We start from the raw sequence: 21800 nt of genomic DNA, 5'->3' as shown, positions 1-21800 counted from the left end.
AGTTGGGAGTCATCCCCTAACCTCAACGCCGTGGTTATTACTGCTGACATGACGACGAATGTGGCCCAACTTTAAGGAAGTAGTAACTTTAATTTACACCGCACGTTCCTCTAATCTTAACAAAGTGATCATTATAACCCAAACCATAACCTTTAACCCCAACCAGACCTTAATCACAATGTTGTCACATTATAAAACATCATTATTGTTTAACAGTGATGTGTAACAGTTTTGGGAAACATAGAAAAATGATGTTGTTCTGCTGATTAAGGTGCCAGATTAGAAAACGCTCCTATGTGTCGTTCTGGAGTCACATACTCAAACCAAACCCGTTCTCATTTCCAGGGCGTCGAATACCAACACTTTGTCACACCCTTTGGTGTCTGTATGAGACGCACCGGGCTTTCAACTAACTCCAATATAAACCCATCTGTGTCATTATTAGACGCCATGAGACTGATGACCGATGACGTCTGTACAAGGTGACAATTTCCCTCTTAGCACGAGGCAGGTTGGGTGGATGACTTAATAGTTAGATGGTAAAAGGTGGACTTTGTTGCAGTCATTGTGTTTACTGTTGCCATGACAACGTTTCATATGATCATTTCAATCCAAACCATGATCTTTCCCTAAACCTAACCAGATCTTAACCAGCTCTGAACGTGTAATATTGCCGCATATGGATCTACATTGGATTTAGCTGAACGCGTGGTGCGTCTCATACAGACACCAAAGGATGCTGACAAAGCGTATTTGACGACCTGGGATGAGAACGTGCTGTCAAACAACATATTTGATCATTTAATGTGGAGGACTTGTTGCTTTTTACCTCCGTTTTTGGTCTCCACCAGCTCCTCAGAAAAACATCTGTCTCTTCAGCTGCTAAAATCCTCCATTTTTGTGTCATAAGCTCATCACTGCATTTGTCTGTCTGCTGTTTAACGTTAGCATAGTTTTCAAAGTTAGCTGAGTGGTAACGTGCATGTTAATGAAGTAACGTTACCGCATGAACCTTGATGTTTAACTCCCTGCTGCCATTTAGTATTATATGTTTCAAAATGCATTTGACAAATGAGTATCATGTGATGTATCAATAGATGACATCTGATGACAGTAAACATTATTTTGTTCAGAAAATGTCACGTTGTTGTTCATGATTTAGACTCTGCTGGTTAAATGATGTTACTTGGAGTTGAACATCTGGTTCCTTGATTGTCATTTTAGACCTTTTATCAGGTTATGATGGACACACAAATCAATCATGTAATTTCCTCCACTTGAACATATGAAGGAGAGTCGTCGTTGTTTCAGGCAGTTTGTGTTCCAGTCTCCTCCGTGAGGACTTTGTTTTTTCTGTTTTTCGTGTGAATTCAAAGCAAAACAAAACATGCTTTTCCCGTTTTAGTCTGCAAATTGGCAATTGGAATACAAAAGAAACCCAATCCAGAAAACAACTTGTTTTTTGTTATTGCATATATATATATATCTAGATAGATAGATAGATAGATAGATAGATAGATAGAGGGTGTGATTTGGAGGGAGAATCCCCGTTTGCTTTTTTATCCCCCTCATATGGGATTATGCTGCTTCATCCATAGACCATATCTAAAATGAAAATAAAATTTTTTTTTTTTTAAAAATCCAGGTAAAGCGCTGCAACGTGAGAACACTCTATAGTACAAACAACCATAGAATCAGAAATGGACTCTGGCTGTCAGCACTCGCGCTCCCATGGCAGTCGAGATGACCGCGTCTAGGCTATGTGTTGACGCAGTAAATGGACCAGAGGTTGCCTCTGCGCAAGAGCGCAGTGCCATTACGCACAGCTGTTCACTTTCTTTACCTTCATTAATTCGCCTGAAAATTACACCAGGCTGCAACAAAATAACCACACACACCTCTACACACAGCAGACTGGTCGGTTATACCTGATATTCTGCTTTTTATGAAGGAGCGTCCGTTTACCTGGGCTCATCAGCCTCTTTTCCAACTTTTTTTTTTTTTTTTTCCAAAAGTAGCGTCTCATTTGACTCTTGAAACACATTGAAGTGCAAACACTGTTGTGTTACATTAATTACTAAACTATGCGATAGTTTAGTAATTAATTTTACATTAGTGTACGATTAATTAATTATTTTTTTACTAGGCCAACTCACTGATGAAAGTAACTTCTCCATCTGTCTTCTCTACAGATTTGTGATGATGTGTGTTCATGTTGTAACACTTTGAACCATCCAGACATTTCCTAAAGAAAAGCCTTCTTTTTGTTTAGATGTCGTTATCACGTTTACTATGATTGCGCAACTGTTTCACATCTATGTGACTGGCTGAGAGAGCGTTAATCATCACACCCACTGATCTATATTCACCGTCATCCATCCCTTTTGAATGTTGCACTGCTGCACGTACATAGCAGGTGCACACGGAGATGTCCACACAGTCTGTGAGCTTAAGACCCACTACGCTGCTCTTGTCATTGCACTTAATCAGTTAAATTAGGGCCCAAATGTATTTAGCACATCTGTCCACTCGGACAGACATAAATACTGTAATTTATTCGAATGAATGAATAAAAACTTTTGAAAAGATCTCCCTCTGATTTTTTTTCTCAAATTAGTCCCTGTATTTGTCTGTCTGTCTATCTATCTGTCTATCTATCTATCTATCTATCTATCTATCTATCTATCTATCTATCTATCTATCAATCTATCTATCTATATAGATAGATAGATATACAGATATAGATATAGATATATTCTATAGCGAAAAACAAGTTGTTGTCTGGATTGGGTTTCTTTTCTATTCCAATTGCCGATTTGCAGACTAAAACAGAAACGCATGTGCATTTCCGTTTGTTTGTTGTTGTTTTTTTAATTCACACGAAAAACAGAAAAACAAAGTAATACATTGATTGTTTATCCTGTTATGAGTCAAGTTGAACACAGCTTTGGGTGGAGACTACACGGACCTCAAATGAAGGCGGACAGCGCCTCCTTCCTGTTAAAAAGACGGACAGTGCGTCCGTCCAATCAGCGATGATCCTTGTCAATGGGAGAGCGTCCAATCAGCAACAAGCTTTGTCGATAGCAGGTACCTACCTTTTCCGGTAGAAGTTAGTGTTGCTGTGTTGTCAACTTTTACGGTTGTGATTTCTGATTTGTTGTCGTGTTTTCTCTTTTATTGTCGTTGTGTTTTGTCATTTGTTGTTGTGTTTTGTTATTTGTTGTTGTCTTTTGTCATTTGTTGTTGTGTTTTGTCATTTGTTGTTGTCTTTTGTTATTTGTTGTTGTGTTTTGTTATTTGTTGTTGTTGTGTTTTGTCATTTGTTGTCGTGTTTTGTCATTTGTTGTTGTCTTTTGTCATTTGTTGTTGTCTTTTGTCATTTGTTGTTGTGTTTTATTTGTTGTTGTTGTGTTTTGTTATTTGTTGTTGTCTTTTGTCATTTGTTGTTGTGTTTTATTTGTTGTTGTTGTGTTTTGTTATTTGTTGTTGTCTTTTGTCATTTGTTGTTGTGTTTTGTCATTTGTTGTTGTGTTTTGTTATTTGTTGTTGTCTTTTGTCATTTGTTGTTGTGTTTTGTTATTTGTTGTCGTGTGTTGTTATTTGTTGTTGTATTTTTTGATTTGTCGTTGTGATCTGCACTTCAGGGCCACCGTACATCTGTCTCTGTTGAGGAACCATGAAGACTCTGGCGGCTTTCATCCTTCTGACTCTGATCTGCTTCCTGCATCACAGCTCTGCAGGTCAGTGACTCTGCTTGATTTCTCTGAGATGCCACTAAAACTGCATTTAACAGACTAAGTGTTATGTTATGTTAAATATTAAGTGTGTGTGTGTGTGTGTGTGTGTGTGTGTGTGTGTGTGTTCACAGCTGTCACCAGTGTAGAGTTCACGTCTACAGACATATGCTGTATGAACCACCATCGGATGATAATTCCTAAGCAGAAGGTGAAACATGTGGCGGAGACCCCAAGTTACTGCACAACCAAAGTGATTGTGTAAGTATACAGGTTTTGTTTTTGGATCACATTAGATTGTACAGATATTAATCATCTACCACATATTACGTGTACTTTTAATGCAATGATTTTGCATCAAAAGAAAATCAGAGAAACCTGCAATTTTTTCTTCCTGCCAGTAAGTAAAAATAAGGTAGAAATACTTCTTTAAAAGTAAAAGCTTTAAGTAAAAATAGTAGCACACAGAGTATTAATATATATAGTATTAGCAGCAAAATGTCCTTAAAAGTATCCTGTGTGTGTTTTTTATGATTTCAATGAACTGACAATTGAGGAAAATATTCAGTTCAGTGTATTTAGTGAGAAGTGCTGAATGTAAAGAAATCTGAAATCTCTACAATGAAATATAAAAGTTAAAAAAGAAGTACTTAAAAAGGAATATATTCCTTTAAAAATCAAACTACTTTGTATTGAGGGGTTATTTCATCTATAACAATGTCTCATATTTTATGAGGTTTCATATGTTTTTATATGTAAATCTATGTATCTGTGCAGGTAAAGACGTCAGATAAATGACTTAAAAGTAAAATATTTCCTTTTAAAATGTAGTGAAATATAAAGTTTCTGAAGATGGAAATGCTGAGTAAAAGTACTTAAAGTACATAAAAACTTAATTTCTTGAGTATTTCTCTATAACAATAACTATTTATGACTAAATAATCAACAAAACACAAATACAGAAATGTTAGATGCCAATCAGCAAATGACCAGTTTACAAATTGATGTTTAGTAGGTTGCAGAGTCTCCACAAGGGAGCGCTGTTCAGTCGTTATATGTGAAGACCTTCAGGTCTAAAACAGGAGGATTTGATTATTTCTATTTTCTGCTACTTTATATTTCTATTTCACTTCATTTCTGAAGTAAATATTTGACATTTTACTCCACTACATGTGTTTGACAGCAGTAGTGCAGATTCAGATTTTACATACAAAACATTCAGTGGTGGAAAGTAACTAAGTTCATTTACTCAAGTACTGCACTTAAGTACAATTTTGAGGTACTTGTACTTGTACAAAGGTTAGTGTAAGTGTCCAGGAAATGATAGTAAGTCTATGTAATGTCCACAAAAGTGACCTAAGTCAACGTATGCTTGTGCCTCTAACAACATACAATATGTTTTGTGTGTTTCTTACAGAGTCACGTCTGTGTGTGATAGGCAGTATTGTATTGATCCTGATTTCCGATGGGCAAAGAGGCTGTTGGCAGAATTTGAGAAGTTCCCTGATAAGACGTCTCCACCTGCTCCTTTCAATCGCTCCAAGTGTGGAAAGAAAAAATAGTGATGTGGTGCGAGAATGCTGTTCCTTTGTGTACTGCAATGACGTGTAAATGATCTATTTTACTGGTTGTTGTAATTGATAATCAATGATAATTACACAGAAAAGTATCTTTGCAGGTTAAAGCTGCTTTTAACTGACATCGTCTCCTTTGAAAGTTTCATGTTTAATGACTTTGGTTAAAATACAGCTTGAAATACTTTCTAGAATATTAAACACACCAGCCAAAGTTTTGTCTAAGATTAGAAAATAACAAGTGGTACTACGGTTTATTACTGACTTTTTTAAATGTATGTTTATTAATACTACACGAGCTAATGTCTCTTTCTGTCATGAATGTTTTGAGTGTGTGAACATCAGGGTTGAAAATTTAAAATTAAGAATAAAATCCATGAACCTTGATGTTTAACTCCCCGCTGCCATTTAGTATTATATGTTTCAAAATGCATTTGACAAATGAGTATCATGTGATGTATCAATAGAGACATCTGATGACAGTAAACATTATTTTGTTCAAAAAATGTCACGTTGTTGTTCATGATTTAGACTCTGCTGGTTAAATGATGTTACTTGGAGTTGAACATCTGGTTCCTTGATTGTCATTTTAGACCTTTTATCAGGTTATGATGGACACACAAATCAATCATGTCATTTCCTCCACTTGAACATATGAAGGAGAGTCGTCGATGTTTCAGGCAGTTTGTGTTACAGTCTCCTCCGTGAGGACAGCAGGTTGGAGAGAAAAAATCGATTACTGGACTTTTCAGTGTTTCCATTGTTTCTGGTTTGAGTGGAAGTAAGCGTGCCAACAACACTGTGTGGAGAAGTTCTGTACAGATAAAAAGAGGCTCTTCAAAACACTCCATCTGCGTCTTGAAACACTAAACACTTGATAACTGCAGATGTCAGTGTGAGGAGAGTTTACTTGGTTTCAAATGGACAGAAAGTCGGTGACCACAGAGAGTGAAACTGATCTACATTTAAGTTCCTCAAACAGAAACAGTCAGATATGTTCAGGGAGGAACTGTGAAGACTTTCAACCAGGCTCTCAGTTTTAACATTACTGTTAAATATTGTAATATTTAATCATGATATGAATTATGATAATTACACTACACATCTTTTGTTGTAGTGTTATGTATGGTCACAGTCCTCCAATTAAAATGACCACTCTGCACATACTGTACTTGTGTTACTTTCATAAAAGCAGTAGTCAGTCCTCTGTGTGTTTTATAGTTTTTACAGTGTTTAATTCAGCTGATATAATAATATGTTTTTGGTCGCATGGTTTAATGTAAATGTGCTTAACAAAGAGCCAAAAGTCAAAATTTGTGATCATCTTTTAGGCCTGTATTTAATTTAGTCTTGTTTTTAACTCTGTGTTATTCTCTTGTTGTTGCAGTATCTTACTTCTTAGTTCCTTTTTTTTATTTTACAACTGTTCTTGTAGAAAAAAATGTGTGGAACTCTGATTGCTAAACTGTGCAATAAATTAAACTACCTGTGTGCACAGATTAATTGCCAGTACACAGTCCAGCACTGAGTAAAAATAAAGTCTGAAGACTTCTGGCATTCATACGAGCTGAATGAAAACACAGTCAAACAGTTAAAATACTATCATGAGTCATAGCATGTTTGTTAAAGCCAAACTAATATCTTGCAACTATTTTGATGATCAAATAATTGTTTCTGTCATTTTTTGAAGCAAAAATATGACAAATATTACACAAATATTTGCTGGTTGCAGCTTTTCAAATGTGAGCATTTTAAGCTTTTCTGTAAAATATAATATATCTGAAGACGTCACCATGAGCTCGACGAAACTATAACCAGCATTTCTCACTGTTATTTAACATTTTATAGACCAAACAATTAATCAGTTCGTCTAGAAATTCCACAGATCAATCAATAATGAAAATAACTGCAGCCCTACGTACATTATACATATTATATTTATGCATTAATATTCACATTTGACTTGTGCAGTTTCTAACTTATACACAGATTTAAGAGTCTGATTGTCACTCTATCATATGCAGCAAGTAAGATTCCTCAAAACAGTCAGTCAGCATTAATGTTCAGGAAGTCTGAGGTTCGAAGGCAAAAGATGAAAGATGAAGAGTTATTATTTCAGTTTTAAAATACCTGGAAGTTCGATAAACAGCGAGGAGACAACAGGAGTTACAAGACGTCAGAGTATAAGATACGATGCACATTAAAGTACATTAAAGGTGGTTTTGCATGTTTTAGCTCATGAAATACACATCGTAAACACTGCTGTCCATCATTTCCCACAGTGTACTGAAAGTTTTTAAATTACTTTTCCTTTCATTTCTACTCCTGTCAGAAAAAATATAAACTTGCAAAGACATGACAGGTGCTTGTGCTGAGTAATCTGTCACACTGAAGAGTTTGTCACTGTTACTTTTGTGTTTGTTGACATTATCGTCTCTCAGTAAAGCAACAGCTGCGAGCAAACAGTTATTTTTTTTTTTAAAGCTCTCCTTGACGGTGCGTTTAAGGACACTCTAACATCGTATATTTGAGTCAGCTACATGACAGCATCACGTTCGTGAGACGTGTGATCGAAAAAATCAGAACCACAAGACAAACAATAAGCAGACAAAGTTGTTAACATATGAAGTTTTTCTATTACTTCCGACGCTGATTTTTTTTTGTATTTATCTACCTTCGTGCTTTACCGTATTCCTCCTTTAATCCCTAAACTACATCAAAATGTAGTTTGTATTCTGTGTGCTGTAAAAAGTTCTTCATCGGTTCGGTTTAGCTTGTAGTGCTGCATGTTCTGTATTCGCTGATATTAAAAGGAGCTTATAATAAATAGCCTTATAAGTACCAGATAGAGTTAAAGCATGAATCCAGAACATGAATACACAGGAACGTAAAGGTTAAAATGTGTATTATAGTGTCTACAATATAACAGTCCTTTGAGTCTAAATGTACTTCTACAGGATAAAATATGTAGTTGAGTGTCACCATTTAATTACTGGATGAACGTGTCCATTAGAAAGCTGTAGACGGAAGTGTGGATTGATGACTTTTGGTTGACATCAGCCACTCGCTTTCTTCTTTGGACAACGACGTGAGCTCATCTGGTGACAAGTTGACTTTGGAACAGCTCTCCTCTGACTCGGCGGTCATTTCCTCGTCTCTCTCCTCCTTCCACAGCCTCTCGTACTCGTGCTTGAGCTCCTGATAGGAGCGGGAGAAGGTGTGAAAGATGGAGGTGGCTGGGAACGCCATGATGAGGATCCCACTCAGGATGCTGGTCAGTGCGACTATCTGTCCGGGGATGCTGCGCGGCACCATGTCGCCGTATCCAACCGTAGTCATAGAGATGATGGCCCACCAGTAAGAGGCCGGGACGCTGCTGAAGCTGTGGTGGGGTTGCGTGGCGGCGTACGGCGCCAATTCGCTCTCCGCAAGATGGACAAGAGGTGAGAAGAGGGTGACGGCCACGCAGACGAACAGCAGCAGCAGGCCGAACTCCCTCATGCTGCGCTGCATGGTCAGCCCCAGCGTCTGCAAGCCCAGAGAGTGGCGAGCCAGCCGCATCACGTAGAGGATGCGAAGGGCCCGCAGCAGGCGCAGGATAAGACTCAGTTTGTCCAGATAGCCTCTGCCGGCGCCCATGATGACGTCCTCCTGTGACTGATCTCTGACGTCGACCACCAGGGACACGTAGTACGGCAGGATGGCAATGGCGTCGATGATGTTGAGGGGACCGCGAGCGAAGGCCAGCTTGCTCTGAGCGTTGACAAATCGCAGCACAAACTCCAAGGTGAACCAGGCCACGCAGATGGACTCCACCACAAACATGCTCTGACACTTCTGGGAGCACTCGCCCTGCAGACACGGAGATGAAAACACACTGAGCAACTTTAAAGAGGAACTTCAACAGTCTTTATATTTATGCATTTTGTGATTTTCTGTTACTTTTATACTGTCATGATGTCAGATATCTTTGTTAAACATGGTCAAAGTTCCACAACTTGAGGTTAACGTATGTAGAAATGATCCCTGCAAGACAAAACCCAGGGCTTAAACCTTCTCCATAAACAGCCTTTGTTGCTAAGGTCTTTTTATGTGTTGTTCACGTTGTCCACTCTCACATTTCAGATCTGATTTGGGCTCCAACACACACGGATGAAAAAGAAGTGAAAACCTGCTACTTTAGTTTGTTTACGAAGCCTCCGAAGCTGCGGGCTCATCAGGAGGCGGGGCCTTAAAGAGACAGGAGCTAAAACAGCCTTTTTCAGACAGAGGCTGAACTGAGGGGCTGCAGAAAGGACCAGTATAAGATAAATAAGGAGTTTTTGACTGTAAATCATGAAAAGATATTCCAGTAGAGCCCCAGATTAAAATTATCAACCTTAGATAGGTAGACAAGATTCCCTTTAAGATCAGTTTAGTTGTCACTGTTAGTACTTCTACTAATATCCTCTGTAGCTCCAGAGGAAGTTTTATAAAGTCAGAGAAAATAACCCTGATGACCTGAACAAAAAACCTGCGTTACAAACTGCATGGAGTTTGTAAGATGTGGACATTTACCAGGCAGGTGGAGTCTGTGTTCACGTCCTACGGGACGGATGGAAACACATGGAAAGATCACGGGCGTTAACGTCATCAGAGTTGGCCCAGTGAGGGTTAAAAATAATGTGCATGTGTGTCTGTATCCATTAATCAGCAGGAACAATGAACTTTGGCTGATGTGAGGCTTCTTTCTTTAGTAGTATTTCTGTATTATATCATAGTGCCAAGTCAGAGTTTCCAACTTGGAAATTTATGACTTGGAAGTTGGCATGAACACTATTTACAAACCAGAATCTTGTTTTTACGATGATTCTGATATGACATGAATGCAGCATAATGAAAAATGCTATTGAGTTGCATTATGGGAATTGTAGGATTGGACATTTGTGGACCTTGATGCATACGGTACCCAGGACTACAGTAAAATTCAGGATATTTTGGCCTTTTTATTTAAATTTCCAGATGGCACTAAATGGTATAAATTTAAGTAAAATTTATAAGAAACCCAACAAAATATATACAAATATACTCTATATACACATACATATACCCATGAAACATATACATACATACGTATTGTATAAAACATGCATGTTTATACACACACATATGCATATGTGTGTATGTGCAGATACCACTAAAATGCCAAATTAGTAAATTTATATTAAAAAAAAAAAGACGAAAATGAAGCAACGCCTGTGAGCTTGTTCAGGCACTCACATGCCGTAATCCCTTCACTGTGACTGTTGACAGGACACCTCAAACTGCAAATAAGGTGCATTATGACTCTTTCTATTATGAATTTTTAATCCATGAAGGTTTTATATTTGTAAATCGGCTCTAGGCTCATCTAGACAGCAAACACTAATACTGAACATATTCTACATTTAAATAATAATCTACTCCGCGTGAGTTGGCTGACTGAAATAAAATAAAATAAACCTTCCTAGCACACGTTTTACTTTTCAGTCAAACTAAAGTGCCAAAACAGGTAACCAAATGTGATCAATTTTAGCCACTTTTCCTCTCAACAATACTCACAAATAACTACTTAAATTGTAAACAGACTGCACATACACACACACACATATATATATATATATATATATATATATATATATTTCTAGTCTTCCGACCACTCAAAGCGCTTTTACGCTACAAGCTGCATTCACTCATTCATATCAAATCAATGTGCCTGTTGGCTGACAGTGAAAGACTCATTTCGCTCTGAACAAAGCTTTAAATATTGCAGAATTTTTCTGTTAAATAACAAAGACGCCACAGAAAACAATCACCTACCTTCCACAAAGTATCGTCAACTGTCAGTTATAGTTTTTCTTGACATCATTTCAGTGCTATTTGTTTGTCTCTCCAAGTAAGCAATTGAAAAAGCTCTTTTTTTAAAAAAAAACTACACAGCAAATAAATTGATTTTGGTTTGAATACGCAAGCAAATACAACATTTCTTTGGTGCTGAATGTTAAAAAGTGTCAGTTGTAATGTGGAGAATCAGTGATTAAAGTGGAAGAAAAAAATCAATTTCCATTTCAGTGCGACTTGGAGGGCGGACTGAATGACGGCAGGAAACTAGAAAACAAGATGTTCTGATGTCGGGGTGATACCGGGGTGAGAAAAACAGATAAAATCATAATTTTGTAAAGTGCTGGTTTATAACGAGCACCTTAATGGTTACTAATGAGAAAAGGCTGACGGGCAGATTTTGATAAGCATTCGAATCAACACTTTTAATCTAGAGTCCGTCAGAGGAAATGCAACTCCTGGAAATAAGTGAATCATTTGTGGAGGAATTCAGGGTGAACTTCATTTGAACTTTCTGTTTGCCAACGACTCAAACCAGGCAGCTTAAGAGAAGCTGGCAGAGTCAGTACATTTATTCAACTATACTGTTCAATATATCCCCTCCAAACAGCGATTCATCATATCAGTAACCATAACAACACTCTTATAACCTTTCACACCAAAAATATAAGAGCAAAAGAGTAAGAAATGTATGAAGCCTTGGAGAGACTACGGAGAAAAACAAATAATGTACGCTCTCAAATTAATAATTTGTGTGCATGATTATTTAATTAGTGCTTTTTGCTTTTGCTATTTTGCTTGTTCCCCTTATGTAGAGGACGCCAAACCCATCCAGCCTGGAAGTTTGAAGGAAGCGACAGAAGAAGAAGACATTTCCTCTGTAACATCACTTCTTCATGTGCAGATGTGTGATGAATTAAGAGCGGGTAAAACTTTCTTTGATTTAATTCAGGTTTGTGAGTAACCCTGAACTCTGAAGCTGAGTTTTTATGAGCTGGATGACAACCGCAGGAGGCAGAAAAGTCTGTTATCTCGTTTTAAGGGTCCTCAGATAAAACAGTGTTGTGCTTACAAGCCAAAACCCCCCAAACAAATATATCCTGGACTGACACACACACAACACACAACACGGGAGACGGTTTAACACAAGTCGGTTGCTACTAAACTCTACAGCAGAACTTCAGCTCATGTAACTGCTTTGTTGTGGTTTACTCAACATGACTTTGCCAAATTCAAAGGTTACACAAAAGAGAAATAATTTGACAGTAAAGAATAAATCTAACCTTGATGTTGTTTGTCCAAGTTATCTATATTTTACCAGGAATAATAAAATAATACTCCTTTATGTCTGCTGTATAGATCACCAGCTGGTGAGGATGCTGTTTGCAGGATGCAGCTTTAGTCTTTTTGCTGCATCATTACTCATCACTGAATTAACATTATGTCATGAATGTAGCCTTCAAACGTATACAAGATTCTTTTGTAGGTCTCTCATTTTCATATCAGGAAATTAAAGAGTCAGTTTGAGACAGATTTCAACCAACTCAAGGTGTTATGTTACTCAGCTAGAGATAATAAAATGTAATTTCAGCCGGCAAAATCGACAACGCTCATCTAAAAATGAGAAGCTGCTTTTATCTACTTCTGTCTGAAGTCAAGGATGCATTGTTCTATAACTTACCAAGGATTTTAATAGCTTCAAATTTGCTTTCTTTGCCTGCCAACACTCTGATTTATCTAATTTATTTAATTTTATTTACCCGTCAAACTAAATAACAGCCAGTTAAACCAGTTAGCCATCATTCAACTTCAGACAGTCTGCCAGACCCAGAGCTGAAAATAACACCGGTTTCCAGACGAAGAAATGAAAATGAGCCTTTGAAACATACAAAAAAAAAAAATAATAATAATTTCATGTGTTTAATCTTCTGAACTGAACAAAGTCATTGCTTTTGATTTTCTGTTGTCCTGATTAGTGCGACTGGCTGAACATCCGTCAGGGAGAAATCGATCCACTAGCTCCGGCTTAGAAACATAATCACATCCGCCCAGTTCAGACTCTTCACGCTGACAATTAGTTACACAATCAAGCATTAACACTGGCGAGAACAATTTATTAACAGCTCCTCGTCTCACACATAGGTTTCTCTCTAATGACTTTTTCACCATCGATCTATTTATGTGAATTTATATTTATCTTTTTTTTAATAATTAATTTTCCTTTTAAAATGTTGATTTATTATTTTAACTTTATACAGTCCAACTTCATTTAATTCTTGGCTTATTCCTCTGCATGACTGGTTTATGGGACTTTCTTGAAAAAGCTGCAAAAACAACAATTTAAATTATAACCTTTATTAAAATAAAATAAACTGTGTTGATCCCATACAGGAGAAGTGAAGAGTTACAATAATAAATTATTTTTTACATTTTTTACAATTATATATTTTCTTCTGTTTCTAGTTCACACAAAATCATAAAGCCTGCATGAACAGAATATACAGAAGAATGTGATTATAGCTTCTTTTAAATTACTCATATGACACGTTTTTGTCCGTTGTACTTTGGATTTTTCTGATCATATTAACGTGATAATACTGGAATCACATTTTCTCCGATTAAGAAGTAATTCTGAGGACAGAAATATTTTATCTTTTGAAAAGTACTGAAAAACGAATCCATGCTTTTGTGTCTTTACAACTAGATTATTGTAATTTACGACGCTTTTATGCCTCAGCCGAGGAGCTCTGCAGCTCGTCTGCAGACAGTTTAATCCTATCAGACTCTACACGGTGAAGAATCTAAATACATTTCTGAATTATTGTGTCCATGAGGCAGCTTAAAGTCTCTCAGGTCAACTAGCCAGTGTCTCCTAGATGTTTGGCTTAAAACGATGAAGGACAGCATTTACTGTCTTCACTGTACACTTTTACATGATCCAATTAAATTGAAATTTTGGATGTCCTTTTCTAAACTGATGTTTTGCTCTTGTGTTTGTTACTGTCCTGCCTGTTTGATACTTCATGCTAAATTATTTCATTGTGAAGCTCTGTATTATTTAGAAAGGTGCTGTACTTTGATAAGTACTTTGCAGTCTGTTATTGTGTGTTTCTGATGTTACCACCAGGGGCTGCCACAGTCACAAATCTAAATCTTCAAACCCTACACACAGACAGAGATGCTGCAAGGTTTGACCATAGTTTTCTTCATTGAAGACTCCCTCCAGACACGTTTTCAGTCACATAAATAAGACTCTGCTTTGAATAATAATTTGTGTCTGATATGATTTTTCCACACAAAAGTCTCTTCTTAAAACGTTTGTTTATCGGAAAGCATTTCCTGATTTTACCTGAACTGCCAGCTTATTTTACTTGACTTTATTTGTTTTTAATTTCATGTTTATTATTTTTAATGTTTAATTTGTGTTTTATTCCCTTTGTGTTTTATAATGTGTTTATTTTTTTATGGCTTTTAGTTTGTTTTAATCTCTGTGTTTTAAATGTTTTTGTTTTTATTGTAAAGCACATCTGTAACTGTGTTTTGAAAGGTGCTACATAAAGTTTATTGTTATTATTATCATTGTTGTTGAAAATAATCTATGAATACTACAATTTTCAGTGGAGGGGGACTTTAAATACAATTGTTACACAAACTTTAGGAGTTTGTGATTGAATTCTGTTTCTCACTGCTTCACTACATCTAAACCTCCCTGGAACACATTCAGAAAAGGCTGCACGTGTGTAAAACAGGTGTAATGGCTTCATACTCACTCTGGTCTCCTCGTCTCGGAGGTCTGGCATGGTGCTGATGCACAGGCTGATAACAGTGACCAGCACCATGATCACAGAGAGGCAGGCGAACATTTTCCCAGCCAACCCTGAGTGAGGGTTTTCCACTACTTCTCGCAGCATCCAGATCATTCTGCGGTAGCCCTTTTCAACCTCTACAGGGTTTTTCTTCAGCATCACCCTCTTCTGCCTCCACTCCTCCTCCTTACGCTCTCGCTCGGCCACCTCCTCCACACGGGTGATCATACGGCGACGGCAACAGCGCTCCATATGGCCCGGGTCCACGCCCCAGTAGTCGAGCTCATCGTGTAGCGACACGGCGCACAGTTCTCGCAGCAGACGTAGTTTGCCTGCAGCCAGGAAGTTGAGGATGACCCTGAAGGCTGTAGGGTTACGGTCGAAGAAGTACTCCTGGCACGTCTCGTCGTAGTCGTCGCAGAGGCGTGCGATCTCCTCAGGTGTGGTGCAGAAGCGCAGACGTCCCAGTCGGCTCTGGGGGAACTGCTCCAAGGTGCTCCAGGGGAAAGTGTAGCGGTTGCCCCCGACATTGATGAGAACCTGCAGGGTGTGGTCGACCACATACGAGGCCTTGGGGTCACGAAGCAGCTGGGCGCGCTGAAAGTACACGCCCTTGATGGTCTCAGTCTCTGGGATCTCAGTGAAGAAGCGATCGAGGCTGCTGTCATCACTGCTGATGGAGTAGGTGCTGAAGTCGTGGTTGGCATTGCTGATGATGGGCATGCTGGCTTCTGGATGTGTGACGGGATGGCAGAGATATTTTTATGTCCAGTTGACAGGATATTAAGAAAAATCTGTGATGACAAAAAAAAAGAAAAAGTCAGTCTTTTGTATCTCAACACCTTATGAAATTGTGTTTTTTGGTTACACTTGAATATACAACCTGCGATTTACAGTGTAATTTTGTTGTATGAATCAGGTACTTTACTAGTACCTAAATGTACCTAAATGTGTGTCCAGTGGAAGAAAATAAGACTACAGGGAACAAGAGAGTGACAATCAGGTAATTTGAGGGAGCATTTTTCTAAATAATGGGTACCTGCAGAGTGCAGTACTGGGAAACCAAAGGGAATTTGGACAAAACAGTGCTAACAACAATGTTATTCTGTGGAACCTTTTAAGTAATTATCAATTATCATCATTAAATTATGCTACCAAAACTGCAGGGGTACAGTAAGCAATGAAAGAGGCTTTGGAAAAATCTCTTGAAACTCAGATGGAGAACATGTATGAAAAATATGTTAGTCGTGTATAAGTGCATTGCTGTACTCCATAAATATTCAACAAGTCCCTCATTAGTCCAAGATTTGCTTCCTTTTTCTTTGAGCCTCCTTACTCAAAACTAAATTCCTGTACCCAAGCATTGCTAAGTACCCCTGTCATCATTTTGGGAATGTAACCCATACATGTTGTTCTTCAATAACCCCTCCACTTGAGTTTTGAGATTTTCCCCAAAGCACCTTTCACTGTACCACTGTGGTTTTGGTAGCATATGATAACTGTGAAAAACATTATTACTTCATAGGTTCTACAGAATATCACTGTTGTTAACCTCATACTTCTTATTGTTTTTAAAGCTATGAACGGTCTAGCTCCCTCCTACGTCGTTGACATGCTCTCTGAACACACACCAGACAGACCCCTGAGATCATCAAATAAAGGTCTCCTCACTATACCAAGAATAAACTCTAAATCAGCTCATGGTGCCTTCACTCATTATGGTCTTACTCGTTGGAATTCTCTACCACATGAACTCAGGTCTATTACAACTGTGTCTTCCTTTAAAAGCGGACTAAAAACATATCTTTTTTCGAAAGCTTTTAGTTAGGTTAATGGGTAAAACCTTCATTTTAGAATCAGTATTATTATTATTATTTTTTTAATAATGATAATAAAAACACCTTCTTATCCTACTCTCTTATTGTGATACCTTCTTAACTTCTAGTTTTATATGTTGTCTTATATGTTTTTATATACATAACATCTCCTTATTTCATGTTTTATCTGATTATCTTATATGTTTTATATATGTACTGTTAATGTAATGTTATATGTTTTTGTCATGTATGATCTTTACTTTTTTTTTTTTGCTTTTGTTTTTAAGCACATTGAGTTAACGCCTGTCGTATGAACGCCTGTCAAACTTCAGTTTTGTTTCCCAGTGCTGTACCCCGAAGACACCCAGTATTTACAAAAATATGCAGAGTATAACTTATTTCTCCACTCCTCTCAAATGCCCAGTTGTTACTCCTTTGTTCACCATCGTCTTGTTTTCTTATACTCTACATATATTTACATAATTAAAAGAAGTATTCTTTTTGTACTTGAAGTGTTTTTAAACTTTTCTGTCTCATTTCAAAGCTTCTCATCACAAACCGACATTTCATATGGAGTGCCACAAGGCCCTTTCCTGGGTCCACAACTGTTCAGTCTGTATATGTTACCACCACAGGTCATAATCCATAAATACAGTATTAAATGTAATTTCTATGCAGATGACACCCAACTCAATATAGCTGTTGACCCTGATGACCCTTTACTCCCTTAAAAATGCACCTGTTACATCAATTTATGGCCGATCCAAAATGTCCTCAAGCTAAATCAGAACAAAACTGTCTCTGCACTGGCCTCCAGCTGGTTTTAGGATCCAATTTAAAGCTTCTTATACTTGTACAAAGTTTATGTATGGGCCTGCCTTTGACTATTTATTTGATATGATAAATAAATAGTCAGCTGCAGTTTGTTCCCAACCAAGAAGTAGTTCAACAAACACGGTATAACTTGTCAGTTATTGTGCTTCAGAGGTTTTATTACCTTTGGACAGAGCCAGGCTACATGGTTCCTGCCTTTGTGCTAAGCTAAGCTAACCGGCTGCTGGCTGTAGCTTCATATTCACTTACAGAGGTGAGAGAGTTGCTTCGATCTTCTCATCTAACCGTCCCCTGTAAAGTAAACTATTCCTTATTATATAAGATTATTCTACTACTGTACGATATACTGTGATTGGCAACAAGGACAAAATTGCAGCATCCAATAAATCCCAAATTTTCTTTTGATTGGCTCATTAATTAATTAACTAATAATTTCAGAACTAATAGACAACACAACAACATTAGAGATTACATCCACTCAAATGATATCTAGCATACTAAATTTAATAGTGTTGAGCAGCCTGTTTCCATGTGTCTGTATCTGTTCCAGTTTCCATGTGTTCTTTTAATTGTTCATTAAAGTAGACAATTCACCGAAAAAAAAAGAAAAGACCTTGACACTCCAGTTTGAGCCCTGACACCCTGCTCAGTTGGCTTCTCAACAATTCACGCCTGGATTCATGTGACTCTGACGACTCTCACACGGCCGCTGTGCGACCTTGAAAACTGTCAACAGCTCTGGTGTGACATCATAGTGTGATCAACCAAGTTAAAATGTCTGAAACCCACCAGCCAACAGAACCAAAGAGGCTCCTTCGACTCTACAACTTCACTTCAGTTCAGTCTACATCCTGAAACAAGTTTTAATGGATAAAAATATCTGCTAACATGCAAAAACACATTGTGAGCTTCAGCCTAGTACGCTTTTTACGTCCATATTAGACGATTCAGCAGCTCACGATTAGGAGGTTTGTTTATGTAGAGAAGGGAGAAGTCGAGGTGTGGAGGTCATGGTGGCAGATTGATGTATAGAGCATCAGACTTTTATGTAGGAGATTGAAGTTTGTGTCCCATCAAACCTGCAACTGTTTGCTTTCTACTAGAGCTGCAACGATTAGTCAATCAACAGAAAATTAATCAGCAACTGTTTTGATAATTGATGAGTCATTTTGATTCATTTTTTAAGAAAAAAAGTCCAAATTCTCTGATTCCAGCTTCTTAAATGTTAATATTTCTGGTTTCTTTAGTCCTCTATGACAGTAAATACTCTTTTAGTGGAACTACACAATAAGCATTTTGGCTTTTTATCAGCGCAGGAAGAGGTACTGAGCTCTTTTACTACAGTAGCAGTAATACAATTATGAAAAAAATACTCAATTACAAGCAAAAGTCCTGCATTAAAATCTAGTACTTAACAAAAAGTGAAGTAATAGTATATAAATATTAGCAGCAAAATGTAATTTAAGTATAAATGTAAAAGTACACATTATGCAAAACAGCCCCATTCAGAGTGTTATATTTATCATATCATTTATCTTCAAATTGATTAATTGACATTTACATGTAAGTATCATTTTAATGTTGTCAAGTTGGAGCTTATTTTAACAACTTATACAGTCCGCTAGTCTAATCTATAACAATGAATATTTTATAAACTGACCGTTGTACATATGAAATATTGATGTGAAAAGTAATTACAGCTGGCAAATAAATGTAGTGGAGTAGAAGTACAAAGCAACATAAAATGGAAATACTCCAAGTAAAGTACCTCAAAATTGTACTTAAGTACAGTACAGTACAGTACTTGAGTAAATGTAATTAGTTGCTTTTTATATTTTATCTTCTATTTGATATTGTGCAAACAAACAAACAAATATACTGTATTTCTGCCATGATTTTAAGGCCAATATCTGTCCCGAAACCAACTTTTAAGAAATTATAACCTGCTATTATTGGGATGACTCATATATTATACAACTATATTAAATATATAATAACAAGTAAATGTTCCAGCTGGATGTCCAGTCTTTGATGCTCAGGACTAGAGCTGCATGCCAGATAAAACACTCCAACCTCATGTTAAATCATCCAACTGCACTGAACTGATAAAACAAACAGATAAAATAGCAAGGTTTTTGTTCATCACCACAAATCAGGTTTTATTTATCCGAAGAAGATCCAGTTAAAGGACGATCAGCTTTGGGCAGTAAAGCAGTGGTGGAGGAAGTATTCAGATCCTTTACTTCAGTAAAAGTACCATTACAACAATGTAAAAATACTCCATTACAAGTTAAAGTCCTACATGAAAAATCCTACTGCAGTAAAAGTACATAAGTATTATGAGCTTGATGTAGTTAAAGTATTGCAGTAAAAGTACATAAGTTTTATGAGCTTGATGTAGTAAAGTATTACAGTAAAAGTACATAAGTATTATGAGCTTGATGTAGTTAAAGTATTGCAGTAAAAGTAGTGGTTTGGTCCCTCTGACTGATATATTATTATATATGACATCATTAGATTATTAATAGTGAAGCATCAGTGTTAGAGCAGCATGTTACTGTTGTAGCTGCTGGAGGTGGAGCTAGTTTACACTACTTTATATACAGTTAGCTAGTTTAGTCCAGTGGTTCCCAACCTAGGGGTCGGGGCCCCTCCAAAGGGTCAGCAGATAAATCTGAGGGGTCGTGAGATGATTAATGGGAGAGGAAAGAAGAAAAAACAAAGTTCTGATACACAAATCTGTTTTCAGTTTCTGGACTTTTTCTCTAATCTTTGATTTTTGCTGAAATATTGGATCATTTGAACATTTATTGAAATGAAAGCATGTGAGAAGTTTAGAGGGAAAAATCACTATTTGGTGGAGCTGTTAACAACTCATAGACATGTGAAATGTGACCCAGACTACACACTGCTTTTTGTAAGACGTCAAAAAGCCAAAAAGGTTGGAAACCACTGGTTTCATCTTTAACAATGTGTTGTATTTTAAAAGCTTGTTATATTATCCATTGTGTCAAATCTTCATCTGAACAGTAATTAAAGCTGTCAAATAAATGTAGTGGAGTAGAAAGTACAATATTTCCCTCTGAAATGTAGTGGAGTGGAAGTATAAAGTAGCATCACATAGAAATACTCAAGTTAAGCACAAGTACCTCAAAATTGTACGTAAGTACAGTACTTGAGTAAATGTACTTATGTTACTTTTCATCACTGATGTTAAGTCTTTACGTTGACAGAAGTGGAAACAAACGAGAACAGCATCGAGTTCATTCAGCAAAAATACGTCTTAATTGACAATAACGTGTTAAAGTTATCAGACTATTCAGCCGTGAATGAAATAATAAAAGCGGAACAAAAAGTTCAGTCTCACACTCACCTTTAAAGGCTGCAGGCGTGCTGCCTCAGCTCTGTCATGTCTATAATGAAGGCGTTTCTCACTAATTAAGACTCAGACCAAACCGCCCGCATAATTGCGCTGACTGAGTCGCACATCAGCAGTTATAAGCCCAGAGATCATTCTCACTCTCTCAGTTTATAAATCCACTCTGAAGTTTGCAGCTCGCTGTGAGTCTGTGCAGCATCAGCAGCTCCGGAGAGACGTCGCCTCTCCGGCTTCCTCGGAGTTGGAGGGAATTAAATTGATATGATTTGTTCCTCGGCTCGTCGCTCCGTCTCCATTGACCCCCCGCTGCTTCCGAGGAGAGAAGAAATGCGATTATCTAACGGCGGTGTCCTCCTGAAACCTGCTGCTGCTGCTTCTGCTGCTGTATTTTCATCTGACAGCAGGACCACCCTCCTCCTCCTCCTCCTCCTCCTCCTCTTCCTCCTCTCTTCACCCTCCTCCCCTCCCTCCCATCCACAGCTCTCACTGTTTTCTACACTGTAAAAAAGACACGAAGGCAATGCAAGTCAGTAAAGGTGAAACGCAGTCAGACGGAAGAAGTATTCATTCTTTAATTAAGTAAAAATACTCACTGACAAGTAAAAGATATTTAAATGATTCATTCAAACATGCTGTCATAATTTGGAGTGGTGCTTACGTCATTGTTTTATTTGTCTGTGCTATGTGATCAGATGAAAATGAGCCTGTGTGGTTAAATCTGACAGATTAACATGATGGAAAGTTCTCATGTTAATGTGATTTTTCCTTCTTAAATAAACATAAACATAAATTAT

The 21800-nt window shown here is 37.4% G+C and overlaps 2 protein-coding genes across 4 annotated transcripts in view; one reads left to right on the top strand and one right to left on the bottom strand.

Annotated features, from left to right (window-relative positions):
• LOC137193551 (C-C motif chemokine 18-like) overlaps positions 1–6110 on the top strand; it is a 32104-nt gene extending 25994 nt beyond the window's left edge. The window contains exons 1-5 of one of the 3 annotated variants that reach the window (XR_010930894.1): positions 388–482; positions 2936–3090; positions 3648–3743; positions 3872–3998; positions 5155–5167. Coding sequence is in view for 1 of the 3 variants with exons in the window: in XM_067605042.1 (XP_067461143.1) it covers positions 5155–5299 (145 nt within the window). In the remaining 2 variants the exon portion in view is untranslated. Of the gene's footprint in view, positions 1–387; positions 483–2935; positions 3143–3647; positions 3744–3871; positions 3999–5154 lie in introns of those variants that run through there. The other 2 variants (XR_010930891.1, XM_067605042.1) reach the window with 2 other exon arrangements.
• Positions 6111–6567: 457 nt separating this feature from the next.
• kcng4b (potassium voltage-gated channel, subfamily G, member 4b) lies at positions 6568–21430 on the bottom strand. The gene is made up of 3 exons (XM_067604461.1): positions 21001–21430; positions 14941–15770; positions 6568–9163 (listed from the first exon to the last, which is right to left on the bottom strand). The coding sequence occupies exons 2-3, from the start codon at positions 15697–15699 to the stop codon at positions 8321–8323; spliced, it is 1602 nt and encodes a 533-aa protein (XP_067460562.1). The 5' UTR covers positions 15700–15770; positions 21001–21430; the 3' UTR covers positions 6568–8320.
• Positions 21431–21800: the final 370 nt, after the last annotated feature.

Source organism: Thunnus thynnus, chromosome 1, assembly GCF_963924715.1.
Source record: "Thunnus thynnus chromosome 1, fThuThy2.1, whole genome shotgun sequence".
NCBI classification, from domain to species: Eukaryota; Metazoa; Chordata; class Actinopteri; order Scombriformes; family Scombridae; genus Thunnus; species Thunnus thynnus.
This window is presented reverse-complemented; position numbering and strand designations above follow the sequence as displayed.

Excerpts from the sequence above, each read along its gene's own strand:
- kcng4b (XM_067604461.1), bottom strand. The coding sequence starts at position 15,699 with ATGCCCATCATCAGCAATGCCAACCACGACTTCAGCACCTACTCCATC. Across the intron at positions 9,164-14,940 it reads TCCGAGACGAGGAGACCAGA|GGCGAGTGCTCCCAGAAGTG; the intron begins GTGAGTATGAAG and ends CCGTGTCTGCAG.